This window comes from Saccostrea cucullata, unplaced genomic scaffold (genome assembly GCF_032062105.1).
Source record: "Saccostrea cucullata isolate Sc308-1 unplaced genomic scaffold, CSIRO_AGI_Scuc_v1 ctg16812, whole genome shotgun sequence".
Classification (NCBI taxonomy): Eukaryota; Metazoa; Mollusca; class Bivalvia; order Ostreida; family Ostreidae; genus Saccostrea; species Saccostrea cuccullata.
Genome location: NW_026940675.1, coordinates 1 through 12,304, shown reverse-complemented (window position 1 = coordinate 12,304; position 12,304 = coordinate 1). Strand labels below are relative to the sequence as shown.

Genomic DNA, 12,304 nt, shown 5'->3' with positions numbered 1-12,304 from the left:
AGTGAAAAAAAGATACACTTAGATTTAGTAAATCCAATAAAAGCTGTAACGTTGCTAACCATTTTGTAAAGTGACTTTTCCCATTGTCATATATTTTCAATAAATTTTATTTTGTGTTTAACACACACAAAAAGATTAATTATATTTTGTTGTCTCCCGCTTTCGCTAAAGCGAGGGGACATTAACAATATCATTCGTCTGTCTGTCAGTCTGTCTGTCTGTCCGTCCGTCACAAAAACTTTAACCTTGCCCATAACTTTTAATTGAGTGCACCTATGACTTTTGTATTTCACATGTGTATTCCTTGTGACAAGACTTCTTTGGGTACCACCAAATTTGACCTTTTGACCTTGACCTTGGAGTTTGACTCACTTTTACACAAAAATTGCATTTTTTTAATTTTGGGCATAACTTAGAATGGTAGATACTAGGACTTTTATATTTCACATATGTATATTTTGTGGCAAGACCTTCCATTGGATACTACGAACTTCGACGTTTTGACCTTGGAGATTTCTGCACTTATGAAAAACTTTAACCTTGGCCATAACTTTTAAACGGTAAGGACTAGGGCTTTTATACTTCATATATATAATTCTTGAGAGAAGTCCTTTCATGGGATAACAAGAATTTTGACCTTCTGACCTTTACCTTTGAGTTTGGCCCACTTTTAAAAACTCTAACCCTGGCCATAACTTTTGTGAAGGGTTAGGGCTAGGGTTTTCATACCTCAAATATTTAATCCTTGTGACAAGACCTTTCATTTGATATCAAGCACTTACACCCTTTTGACCTTGATCTTTGAGTTTGACCTACTTTTTAAAAAATTTAACCTTGGCCATAACTTTTGAATGGTAAGGGCTAGGGCTTTCATACTTCACATAAGTAATCCTTGTGAGAAGACCTTTCACTGGATACCAAGAACTTTGATCCTTTTACCTTGACCTTGCAGTTTGACCTACTTTTTAAAATTCGAGTACCAATATATTTCATTTACATTTTAAAAAAAGTTTAATCTTCGCTTTGTTGCCATGCGGGGTCATTAATGTTTCACAAACACATTTTTTTCCTTTTAACTTTTGACTGAGAGGAGATTAGGGCTTTCATATTTGACATGTGCATTACCTATGACAAGATATTTCCAAGCATGCTATGATTTCTGACTCCTTGACCTTGGCCTTCATGATTGACCTTATTTGAAAAAGAAATTCAACTTTGATAATTTCTTAATGACATATGATAGGGTGTTCATATTTGACATCCCACCTACAAAGACACCGAAAGCGGGGGACCACAATTCTTTGAATTTGCTTGTTTTATTGCATATAGGTTTATTACATTTAGCATTGCCTTCAATGCAAAAATTAATTAACCCAAAATGTAACAAGGAAAAGGTACATTTATTTATTACATTTTACGTCGATCTCGATGCAAAGTGCAAATATGTTATATGTAATAATCAAAAAATCGTTTTACAGTGAAAAAGGAAACTGTATAATCCGACACCTGTGTATCCATCACACTGTAAATTTCGATCAAAAATTTTTCCCCACATTTTACTAATTTTAATATTATTTTACACTTTTCAACTGGGCACAGTGTTTATTCCGACAAAAAAATCGCTCCTAGTGCATGTCGGAATAGACAGGATTCACTGTATAACATTTTGCATTGATCTTTACGGAAAATAAATAATCCCAGTCTATAACATTTTGCGTTGATATTACATTTCGCGTTGTATTAATACTGCCTGTTTTGGAGGGTAGCAGTTGCAGCTTACGCTTCATTTTACAATGGTTCCTTGCTGTCAATTGTGCTCAAAATCATCCCTTCTAGAACGGGGTAAAGTATTGACAAGCAAATTGATGACACAAGTATGTCAACAGTCTTGTTTAAAGTCATCATTTTGTAAACTGGTATTGTTGATACAATGATCTTATCGGCTATCCAATTCAATTTGGCATCGTCATATGGTGACCTTCTCATATAAATTGTAAGTTTGTATTATTTTCACATTGAATTTTTCTTTCTTTCAGGATCATAAAAAGGAGCACACGGCAAGTGTGACCGGTGAACAAGAGATACTTACTACTCCATGGTAACCAATCCCGTCTGGTGTTTCAAGTCCGGTTTAGCTCTGCTCATTTGTTTGAATTGAATACTTTTTGTTACCCAAGAATATTTATTTCACACTGCATCACTATGTATCCAAGATCGATATCTCATTAGGGTTAGTGGTATACAATTTCTGTACCGTAGATTTCCGTTTTTCTTTTGCGACACCTTATTTTTCTCGATGTTGACATTAATCGTTATAAGCGAGACAAAATTTCACCCGGTCACAGCCTACCTGTGCTCCTTGTCATGATCAGGAAATAACAGAAAAATCAGTCGTCAAATTAGTGTATAAATAATGGACTAACAATTAGTATGAAAAACGTCAGTCAGCATTTGAATCAATGATAAATTGTTTTTTTTCTGACAAGGTCATTGTATCGATCATAGAACATACGAAATGAAAACTTAACTTTAAAAGGGACTGCTGATATTCTTGTTTCATCAACTTGTTTGTCAATAATTTACATTGTTTAAGATTTTTTTTTCATACGTAGAACATGCTTTTGCGTATCAAATCAACTGAGATATATAAACTCCGTAAGCCGATGAATGATTTAAAGGTATACAAATATAAGCGAGCGATATTTTCGCTGACTTATTTTGTCGCAGAATCATATTAAAATACAGTTCCTTCTAATAAAATGCCTTTACAGTACCCTCGGTATAAAATTTTGAAATTTTAATGAATTCACATATCAAAGGACTAAATAGGAGGTGTGATCAAAACGTTTGCAAACTAATTGAATAATTTTCATAAAAAATGAAAAAGAGTTGCAGTGTTGAAAACCTCTTAAAGTAGTCTTTTCCAATTTTAACGCGCATCTATTTTGTCCATGCGCCAATTATGTGATCTAGGCGGGGTCATTCGACATGCTCCGTAGCGTTCTTTCACAGAAGCTTAAAGTTTTTTTCCCGACTCTCATATTTCTTAACATGCATGTTATATTTTATTAGGAAAACCGTGCATTTGTCAGAAATGGCAAAAACTTTGCAAAAGTATGGGTGGATGATAATTTTTCTTTTCAGAATGAGCATGTATGGTTACCATCATAACCCGAGTCCTCTTACCAAGGAACGTCATTTATTCTATGACGATAAAGCATGGATGATCCATTTTTGTTTTATCGGTTATGTTTAAAGTCTAACGTAAGCGATGTTGTAGGGTTTTAATGATCATATAACGTACTGTTTAGATTTTCAACTACAGGTGTATTTTTCTTACTGTTGGTTGGCGACCTTTTATATTAAATTGCTTAACAAATGACACATTTATTCCTTAGCTTGCTTACATTGGGCAACAAAACAGACATCAGTTTTAAACATCGCCCTTCCTTCTCTGAAACAATCAATCCAACAAATGAATAAACTTCTGGCATGTCGTTCGTCGTCATTTACCGTTTACAAATTATTATATATTACTACAAAGGAATTTCAAAATATACGATTTTTTACAGCCGTGTGGTGCTCGAGTAGGAAAGAGTCAACCATGTTTTTGTCACAAGTGATCTTCATATTAATGTCATTTTCACATTGTGACGTCCCAAACATGGAGCAATACATTTCATTACATATGCTATTTATAGAACATGTGTATGACTCAAATTTCATTTTGATCTAAAATATTTTTTTGTAAATATAGAGATAGCGAACTTTTTGATCACTCCTCGTTCATTCTTCTTTTTAAAAGAGAATATAACAGATACAATGAAGAGAGAGAGAGAGAGAGAGAGAGAGAGAGAGAGCTGTAATAAATCATGAAAGACACTTGGTAAGACAATACCCACGATCCATATTTTTGTCACATTTCTCTCCTGTAAATGGTTCTGCACAGCCAATTAAACAAGCCCCATTCGTCCTGTTGCATGTGTGGTTGAAAGCACATTGACCACAAATTTGTTTGCAATCCTCTCCATACCTTCCAAACATGCACTCTTAAAATTTATTAGACTTAAGTTATGAAATACATGATTATACCTGTACATGTATGTAAAAAGAAAAAAAAAGTAAAAATTGGTTTGAATAAATTTCAACATCAAACAATTTATTCATCAAAAGAGTGTCGTCGTTAATATAAATTTCATCCCATTTACACGTAAGCTGTAAAGTCATTGTGTTTAAGAATTAATTTATATTAATCGGAGATATTGTTATATTTAGAACATTTATGCGACTACCTTTTTTTCCAGAGAAAATTATTTTTCAAGAAGAGTTACAAAAAAAGTCTCCAGCAAATACCTTAGTACCACGTCCATGTACTTAGGGTAAAAAATAAAATGACGTTTAAATGGGTGGGTTGTGGGTTGGAAGTTGTAAAGCTGTATTTTCAGTGTTCCTCCGAAAATAGATACAGAAGTCAGACGTAATGGGAAATATAGGTTTTAAATTTATTATGGATATATGGCACAAACAAACTTTATTCTCTGAAAAAGTCAAATATCTGCCCTTAATTTTACATGTTTGCTCTCTCACTTTTCACATTTGTTTAGTTTAACAGCATATTCTCTGGCCAACCAACAAAATTTGGTTAAAGGTGCGAAAATGCAACTTTACACACACTCAATACAGTTTTCAAAAGTTTTAGAACTGTGTGAAATTTTCTCACTGTAAATTTCTGGGGATATTTTCAAGAATGTAATTAAACATTTACACAATTAAAATTTCCTAATTACACTTTAATTGAAATAAATGAAAAAAATTCAACTCTTTTGGGGGGATGCACGAATAAATGTTTCATGCGAAAATTTCCAATAAAATTGTAGAGAAGGATTGAAATTTTGGAGCTTTGGAATATCGAAGGAATTTGAAGACACTCATAATCGTCTAATAAAGAAATGAAAATAAAATTTAAAAAAAATTTAATTTTTTTTAGAAGGGGGGGGGGGGGGGGGGGGGGGGTGTTACTGGATAATTCATTAATATTTACCTTAACAACACATGTAGTGAACACGCTCTCGTTAAATGTCACTCTACCTACAATAATAGTCTCTTTTCTAAATTCGTTTATCAACCTTACCTTGTGAACAGATTAACCCCATCCATCCTGCTTCACATCCATAAGTACATGCACCGTGAACGTTGTCACATGACTTGTTTCTACAATTATGGTTACACGTATTGGAACAATTTCGGCCGTACCATCCCAGCACACAAGCTTTACAAAATAAAACATAAGATAAATAAATGAGTAAAAGACTTTTAAAAAAATAATTTTTTTTAATGTACAAAAATTAAAGTAAATTTGAGAGTTGATCTTTTTGGTTTTTTTATTTACTAAATGGAATGAAAAATGAATTAATCAAATATATCGATTTACCCATATATAGTGAAAAAGTAGAGGTATAATAAAAATAGCATACGTTGTTGACATTTTTGACCGATATAACCGTCGACACAACCATGGATACAAACCCCATTGAAAGGGTTGCAAGTGTTGTCGAGGCAGTTAAAGCAATTATTCAAACAGTTGTTGCCATAAAATCCATTGTCGCACGCTACAAATGAAAAAAAAATGATCGAATAAAGATGTGAAAAAACCATAAATAAAATAGTTTTTTGATCTGACAAATAAATAAATGTAACACAAGACGATTTTAATTTATCTTCCCGGTAAAATTGTACACAACACATTTTCATTGAAAAATAATGCGCCCTTTAACCTGGACATTTCAGGAAATATTATCTTCAATATTGGAATTTTTCTTCAATTGTTTGAATACAATTACACGAAATGATTTTTTTTTGAATGGAATGTGCAGCTACTATTTATATATAAAATAAAATTACCTTCAGAACAGTTGGCAGAGCGCCAACCTGATTGACATCCATACGTACACATACCGTCTCTGTGATCACATGCCCGGATGAAGCACTTTTCGGCACAACGCAGTGAGCAGTTTTTGCCATACCAGCCTCTGTTACAACCTTAAAAATTTAGTATCAGCTCATTGAGATGACGTTTATGTACTTTTTAAACAAAGAATACTTTTGAAAACGTCAAAATGAAATACATATTACTCAATGTTAAACAACTAAATTAAACATGCTTCATTTTAAATATTAGGTATTTGAACATGCCTCTTTTACATATTGGTTCTATGTATCCATCCATGCAGCCATTTACACAGTTTCCATTTGTGTTGTTACAGTGAAGACTGATTCTGCAAAATGAACTGCATGTTTTTGTGCAGTTTTCCCCATAAAGTCCAACTTTGCAAGCTTAAAGAAACATTTTAAATATACAAAATATTTATTTGCCAATTTATCACCTAAACGATTTGGAAAAATTCTTACTTAGAACAGATGATACAAACACAAGAGGAGACTTAATATCATGTCACAGGTACATGTAAGAAGATTGGATAATAATTGAAAGATAATTTTTAGAAAAATAAACTAAGCCAGTTGAGTTTTATGAGGTAAAGCAAAATAGTAAAAATCAGCCTGTTATTTTACTGATTTTTTATCGTATTGTTTTTTCCTCATAAAATTCACAAGGTATATTGCAATGGGATTATTAGCATATTCTTTTTTAGATTATTTCAAACTTTTAACTCACAAAGCTAGCATATTATCAAATTTGTTTTCATCTGTATACCTTTACTGAGTGTGATTTGTCCATATTTGTAATTTTTATTGAAGTATTGACTAATATCTTCTAAGTCTTTTTTCATTTTCCAAGACTTAGGAGATGTAAGTCTATGAATTATCTTCTTTACTAAACCTGTTAGTGTCTTCCAAAAAAATGTGTATCTTCCGTCCTTAAGATGATTTTTTTTTCACTTTTTGTGTGCATACTTTGCCTGCAGTGTGAACCAATCCACCCTGGCTTACATCCATAGTTACACTCTCCATGTACATTGTGACAGACTTCCCTCTGGCAGTTAAAGCTGCAATGTCTGGAGCAGTTTCCTCCAAACCATCCTTTGCTGCACTCTTTGATACGATATAAAGAAGACAAATACATCTTTAGCGTGTACAAATCAATTAAATGGAAATAAAATGGAAATAAAAATTTCGTCTTTAACTTTGAAGAAAAATTTCTCTTAGGAAACATTAATGAAGATATTTAATTTTTTTTTACAGATATTGTTTTAAAATTCCTCTTTCAATTTGTGACATAAACCCTGATCACGGGCATTTTTTTCACCATTGAACAAAATCTTTTTTTTTTAAATCTCCATTATACTGATGTGTAGTTCCTTCTTTCTTTCTGAATTTTATTTTTATCTTTCTTTTATCTGCGGTATATTGTTGTTCTTGATTAAAAAATGTCTTACATCTAACATAATTTTTTTTTTGAATTTTGACATCATGAGGTACATGTAATTATTCCATCAAGGGTTTTTTCAACATCATCTACTGATATTGACATACTTTCCGTACAGGTGTTTCCCTGGTATCCGTCTTCACATCCATCAGTACAAAATCCATTTACAGGAGAGCAGCTTTGACTTCGGCATTTGATATTACAGACCTCAGAACAATTTTGACCATAAGTGCCTTTTGAACATGCTGAAAAACCCAGATAATTCAATCATATAGATGTTTGTATAGTGACTGCTAAATGAGTGTACATGCAAGGTTTTTGCGTGTATAATGTTTGATAAAATACAATTTTCAGAGGAACTTTGTAAAACTAATTATAAGATTCACTTGGTTGATAGAGATTTAATACGGTACGCACAATCACTGCAAAATGTCCCAATGTACCCAGGTGCACAACTTTCACATTTTCCACTTGCTTTATCACATGGTAGATTATTTTTACAATTACTGCTGCATTTGTACGAACAATTAGTTCCAAACCACCCATCACTACAAGCTAAAAATAAGACAAAACATAAAAGAATTAAAAAGAAAAAAAATAAATTTGAAAAAAAAAAATATTTAAGTAAATCAATATATTTTCCTGACTCCCTTAAAATCGCTGTGAATCGAATTGATACCTTCAAAAACGTGTGTTAGTCTCACGAACTGACACATTCTTATTCGGAAAACCCAATTTCCTTAAATCGTGTAAAAAGAACCAATTTGTTTTGAAAATCATTTTTGTTTGTTTATCTTTTACTTGTTTAATTCCCTCTCAAGTATTTTTCACCAATATGGAGACGCCACCATTTGCAGGTGGAGAGCTGGAGACTTTGGTCTACACTCGGCACTTACGACCATTGAAAAGTGAGAGATATTTTTCAAACACATACTGCAACAAACTCGTTTTTATCCGAAGGACCGGTCCCCATGTCCCACTATGGGATTCAAACCCGCGACGTAATTGAGGACCAAATCCTTATTCCGCAACTGACTTTCGAGCACACTAATCACTGCACCACGCGGGCAAGTTATTCAGTTGCAACACAAATACTTCCTTCTTTAGCTATGGTCTGGTTGATTATTATATCCGTATTATTTTGACAGCGTGTTAAATCGAATTGCTTTATGGAGTTAAAAACTTTTTAAATGTTTTCGTGTCGGTTTGATAAAACAGGTAAAGTATACTATAGATTGAGTCAGGAAGATTATCCTTAAAGAGTAAATCAATCTCAGTTGGCGAAGTAAGCACTTATTATCTCCATATCTTAATAATCCACATTGCTCTATACAGTCCAAAAATGTTATCCTGGTTAACCAACAATAAATGCTACAAGGGTAGGTTCATATTGTGTCCTGCAATTTGGCAGCTTGCAGCAAAATGAACTTAACCAAATCAAAGAGTGTGGATGAGCTCATGGGGCAGCTTATCTGACTTGGTAAATCAATGATGGTCATTAAAGGTCACGTGGTGAAAATGTTCCCTTTAGAGTGTGTATATTTGTATTTTCCTTATTATATCGGGGTCTTGATTTATATTTCGCATTTCCTCGATATATTTCGAGGTTGTGCGTCTATATAAGTAAGTCGATTGGTTTTTTCACTACTATCAATAATTGAAAGAGTAGCAAATTATGAAGACTAATAATAATTAAAAGGGAGTTCGATCATATAGCAAGCACATAATATAACAGATGAGGGTTCAGGATTGAGGGGCAAGAGTCCAATTTTTGTATTCCTATATATGTATTTTTATTAAATTTTACTATGAAACTTTAAAGTCAGTGCACAGTTTATAAAATCGGATTTATTTCTTTCTCTTTTGACCTCTTTAACTGCTTTACAATATAAAGTTCATAAACATTTTTTTCTTTCAGAAATTTGACATCTCTTTAAAAACACAGCATTTCATTCAACTAAAAAAATTTGTTGTGACTTTTGGTTTAGTTTTTGATTTCCTACACGTGTGATGTTTTTCTATCTGATCCTGATCAATTTATTTTTCTTTTGCAGATTAGATTTCCAAAGTTGACATAAAAATTAATGAACATCTTCTAAACCTTTTTTTTTTAGAATTAGGTATTCATTCTAGATAATGTGAATGGTATATACAATAATTTCACCTCTGCAACGGTATTACACTTGTAATATCTTATCCAAAGCAATTTTCAAAGAAAAATCACTAACCAAGATACAATGCACAAACATGTACATACGTTGATCACAAGTGGGTGTCATCCATCCCTCTTCGCATCCATGTTCACATTTTCCACTTATATGATTACAGAAAGAACCACCAAAACACTGACCTGTGCACCTTGCTTTACACTCCATACCATAATATCCAACCATGCAAGCTAATTTTAAATATTATGAAATAATTAAAAGTTTTTCTTGACATTTTAAAATAAAATTATTTTTTCTTCAATTGAACTAAGAATAACAACCTCAATCTGTGTCAAATAAGATTAATCTTGATAGAAATTATATTATATTTGATTTGTTTTAATTGCCTCACATTTACAATTATTTAAATCTTCAAATATCGGTTTACAATAGAAAATAAATTTTTAAATGATAAAAAAATTGATATGTCTCATGATTCTGGAGCAGGAGATTTTGATTTTTACTTTGTTACAGAAATCTCCAATCCAGCCAGCTGTACAACCAAGACAGGTTCCATTTGTTATATGACATCTTCCTTCCTGGCAGTGAAGAGGGCATGCAAGATCACAGTTTTGACCATAAAATCCATCCTTTTCACAGCCTTGTAAAACAAAACAAAAGATATTTATTAAATGTATTTACATTGCATAAAATCAATATTACTTGTAATAAAGAACTTTTATTAATGATAGTAAATATTACCCATCACATTAACTTCACATAACTCTGTTATGATGGTATTCTCGTAAACCGACAGGATATGATGTCTCATTTCTTTCATTGTAAAATGTGACATAACGTCCATGCATGGTGCAGATATTGATATTATCTAGAGGAGGTAATTCTGGTCCGTTGTGGTAACACAAATAACTGTTATTGATTTCTGATGTGTTCGAAACATATAGAGAAAAACCCGCCAATCTTCCTCTTTGACGATTATCTGAAAGTTTAAATAGCAACTTAATGTGTTTTACATGTACAACATTAAAAAATATTATAATTATATGATGCTCATTATGCATTGTGTATACCATTTTATGTTTCCCTAACAGAGTTGAGGAACATTATACATTTATTGACTAAGTTCGAAGGCAACATACGTTTTGTTGGTCCCAAGAACCAAACTCAGGCCGTGAGGCCGAAGGCAGACAGTTTGGTTTGAGGGTCCGACAGAATGCGTTTTGCCCGAAAAATCAGTCAATAAATGTTTTGTTATACCTTTCATTTGATTTAATTTTTTTTTTACACACATGTATATTGTACTGCCTTCCATGATATAACATCAGGTCTGTCACAGACGAACACCACGGAAGAAAATGAAATTAAGCCCCATGCATTCTGTGACGTCAGCGGTCCTACATCTCACCGACCAGTCCAACATCTCACTCAGCGGTCCAACATTGATTTCTCTGGATCTATGTCCGCTCAGTTAAACATTGGAAATATTAGACTGTTTTCGTACATATTTATAGGAACAAAGGTATAACAATTTGATGTAACTCCTTCTCATTTCTTCTCTGGTACTCTTTTGTCCGCGCGTGTTCTAAAAAAATGCTTATTCAATGGACTTGAAACCTTTTAGGGCTAATAGGTATGCTAATATGTAGATGTGAGGAACGAAGGTCATTTTGCGCGCAGGTGCAACACGTAAAATGTCCAATATACGCCATTATATTATATAATTATGTATTAGTTGGTGACTTATTGTTCATCTTTAAGATGTTAGACAACGTCAAAATTCAGTCAAGTCATACGTTATGTGAAAATCCTGGGATCATTCTGTCTTAAACGCGTATATTATTGAAGAAGGCTGGGTGGAAATGAATTAAGTTACTGGTTTCCCAGTGGCAAAAGAAATTTAAGAAAAATAGAACTGCCATGGACGTTGATTGAAGGTGTGGCCGCCTTTTAGAAGCTCTGTATTACATTTAAGAGTTAACCCCACTAGACAAATTAATAGCATTAATGGATGTTGTCAACTGACGTACTGTTCTTGACATTGCTGCTGAAATTGGAACATCATATGGAAAGATGGGGAGCATTTTGAAATACGAGTGAAAAATGAAGAGAAGTTGGTGCGAGAGGATACCCGGGCTTTTCTTTGGAAAAAAGGAGAATAGGACAGCATTTTGTAGAATTACGTCTTCGAATTGGACATTAGGGTGAGATGCTTCTATAACGTGATTTGACATATCAAACTTGGCGTAACGTCGAGGTATCCTCCAAGTTTCACAATTTTAGAAAACTCTTGTGACCTTATTTGTAATTGGAAAGTGGTGAATTTTTCTAATGTTGTTGCATTATGACTCTTTATTATAAATATGCCTGTTGTTTGCTTTCATCAAATCACGATAAAATGTTTGAACGGAATTCCACGAACTTTTTGATCAATCCTCGTATTTTATATCATTGCCTTTATTTTTTCTATACTGAGCTTTTATTGATCTTTTTCAAAAAGACGGAGAAAAAATTCTCTAATAGTTTACGTTTGATATGACATTTATTTTCCTTTGAATATTAATAAAACAAAGCTTTTAAGAGCTCCATTTACTCGATTTTTCCAACCTCGTATTTCAAAACTAGAATAAGCCTTTTGGCTTTCGTACAAAAACTGATGTTCTTTACTTTTTAAGTTATATAATCGCTACATACGGAATTGCTGTCCATAGTCTTTAAATTGTATCCTGATACTGTAGATGCTCTTTATGTCACC

The 12,304-nt window shown here is 32.8% G+C and overlaps 1 protein-coding gene and 1 long non-coding RNA gene across 2 annotated transcripts; both read right to left on the bottom strand.

Moving 5' to 3' along the window:
* Positions 1-3,902: 3,902 nt before the first annotated feature.
* Positions 3,903-9,777, bottom strand: LOC134255981 (multiple epidermal growth factor-like domains protein 10; the record flags this gene model as incomplete). The annotated part of the gene is made up of 8 exons (XM_062738579.1): positions 9,642-9,777; positions 7,802-7,939; positions 7,492-7,629; positions 6,913-7,050; positions 5,902-6,039; positions 5,475-5,609; positions 5,132-5,269; positions 3,903-4,049 (listed from the first exon to the last, which is right to left on the bottom strand). Coding segments are annotated over exons 1-8 (1,108 nt in total), but the record flags the coding sequence as incomplete, so codon positions are not given.
* A 284-nt stretch (positions 9,778-10,061) lies between these two features.
* LOC134255980 (uncharacterized) lies at positions 10,062-12,296 on the bottom strand. Its single transcript, XR_009989643.1, has 3 exons — positions 12,244-12,296; positions 10,294-10,531; positions 10,062-10,192 (listed from the first exon to the last, which is right to left on the bottom strand). It is a non-coding gene; the product is annotated as an uncharacterized LOC134255980 (long non-coding RNA).
* Between the last annotated feature and the right edge of the window lie 8 nt (positions 12,297-12,304).